Raw genomic sequence first — 1,379 nt, 5'->3', positions numbered from 1 at the left:
GCAATGTTTTCCATGTATAAAAAATATAGGATTCACTTTTTACATTTAGTTCTCAAATTCTTGTGTGAACCCTATATTCTATCTATCTATCTATCTATCTAAAGTATCTAATCACCTGCACTGGTACATTTGTTGAGTAAAACAGCCTCTCCTACTGGTATGTGATGTTGCCTATATGAAGTAGAATCTTACATATTTTAAAGAGCATCCTGTTATTTCTCTTACAGGCATCAGTTTTGAATGTCCAGGAATCCAAAGCTTCTGAAAGAACGGTTGTAGTTGCTGGTCTGCCGGTTGACCTTTTTAGTGATCTATCAGTGACCACATTAGTGAAGAGACACTTCCAAGATATCAAGAATGAAGGCGGGGTTATTGAAAATGTGATATATCCAACAAGAACCATGGGAGTTGCATATGTAACATTCAAAGAAAAAAAAGGTATTTCTAAATCAAATTTCTGTAATTATATAAATGCTTCTGTAATGAAATTAAAAATTGAATTTCATTAAAATGAATCATGGGATTGGTAAAGTTTAAAGTGGCTTTTTAAAAAAAAGTATTCTATTCTGAATATAAAAGTGGCACTATATTGCACCAAAGAATATATGTCTGTTTCTCCCTCTCCCTGTCCCTTCCTCTCTCTGAGTATGTTCTCGGAGAAAAAAATTAGAAAGTGGTACATGTAGTGATGGTATCTAAAGCCATGGATCACCCAGGAGGTGGGTGTAGGTTAGCAAAGAGTTTTGAGGCCTGAGATATAAGCATTCCAACATCTGGAAAATGGGAAGAAAAGGAGAATTAGCAGAGGAGACTGAGCAGGTCAGCCAGTGAATAAGAGGAAAAGCAGACGGGTGGTATCCTGGACTTGAGGAGGTGAAGTTTCCTGTGGCCGTAATTAACAGAGTGGGAGACTAACTTTTAGGTATTTATTTTCTAGTCATATATAACTATGTGTGTTTTTTAAAGTCTGATTAGGATCATATTTACACAAATGAATTTTAATGTATTAAAAGTACAAGGGAAAAAACTATTTAAAAGTTGAATTTAGAGGAAAAATATAGAAGAAAATCCCAGGCATTCTAACTAATCTATTATTATTATTATTTAAAAGTATATTTTTATTGATTTCAGAGAGGCATTGATGAGAGAGAAACATCGATCAGCTGCCTCTTGCACACTCCCTACTGGGTATATGCCCGCAACCAAGGTACATGCCCTTGACCGGAATCGAACCTGGGACCCTTCAGTCCGCAGGCCGACGCTCTATCCACTGAGCCAAACCGGTTTCGGCAAGGGATGTGTTTCTTATTGGCTTATGTATTTTGGATTCTACAATCAAAACATACAGCCATCTCCAAATGAACATATTTTGTGGTTAG

The 1,379-nt window shown here is 36.3% G+C and overlaps 1 protein-coding gene across 1 annotated transcript in view; it reads left to right on the top strand.

The window, feature by feature from the left end:
- Nucleotides 1–1,379, top strand: part of RBM43 (RNA binding motif protein 43) — a 7,829-nt gene that overhangs the window by 2,417 nt on the left and 4,033 nt on the right. The window contains exon 2 of the mRNA XM_015559804.1: nucleotides 228–438. Within this exon, the coding sequence (XP_015415290.1) occupies nucleotides 402–438 (37 nt within the window). The 5' untranslated portion in view covers nucleotides 228–401. The remainder of the gene's footprint in view (nucleotides 1–227; nucleotides 439–1,379) is intronic.

Source organism: Myotis davidii, unplaced genomic scaffold, assembly GCF_000327345.1.
Source record: "Myotis davidii unplaced genomic scaffold, ASM32734v1 scaffold753, whole genome shotgun sequence".
Taxonomy (NCBI): Eukaryota; Metazoa; Chordata; class Mammalia; order Chiroptera; family Vespertilionidae; genus Myotis; species Myotis davidii.
The sequence above is the reverse complement of the archived record's forward strand: the minus strand, read 5'-3'. Positions and strand labels throughout refer to the sequence as shown.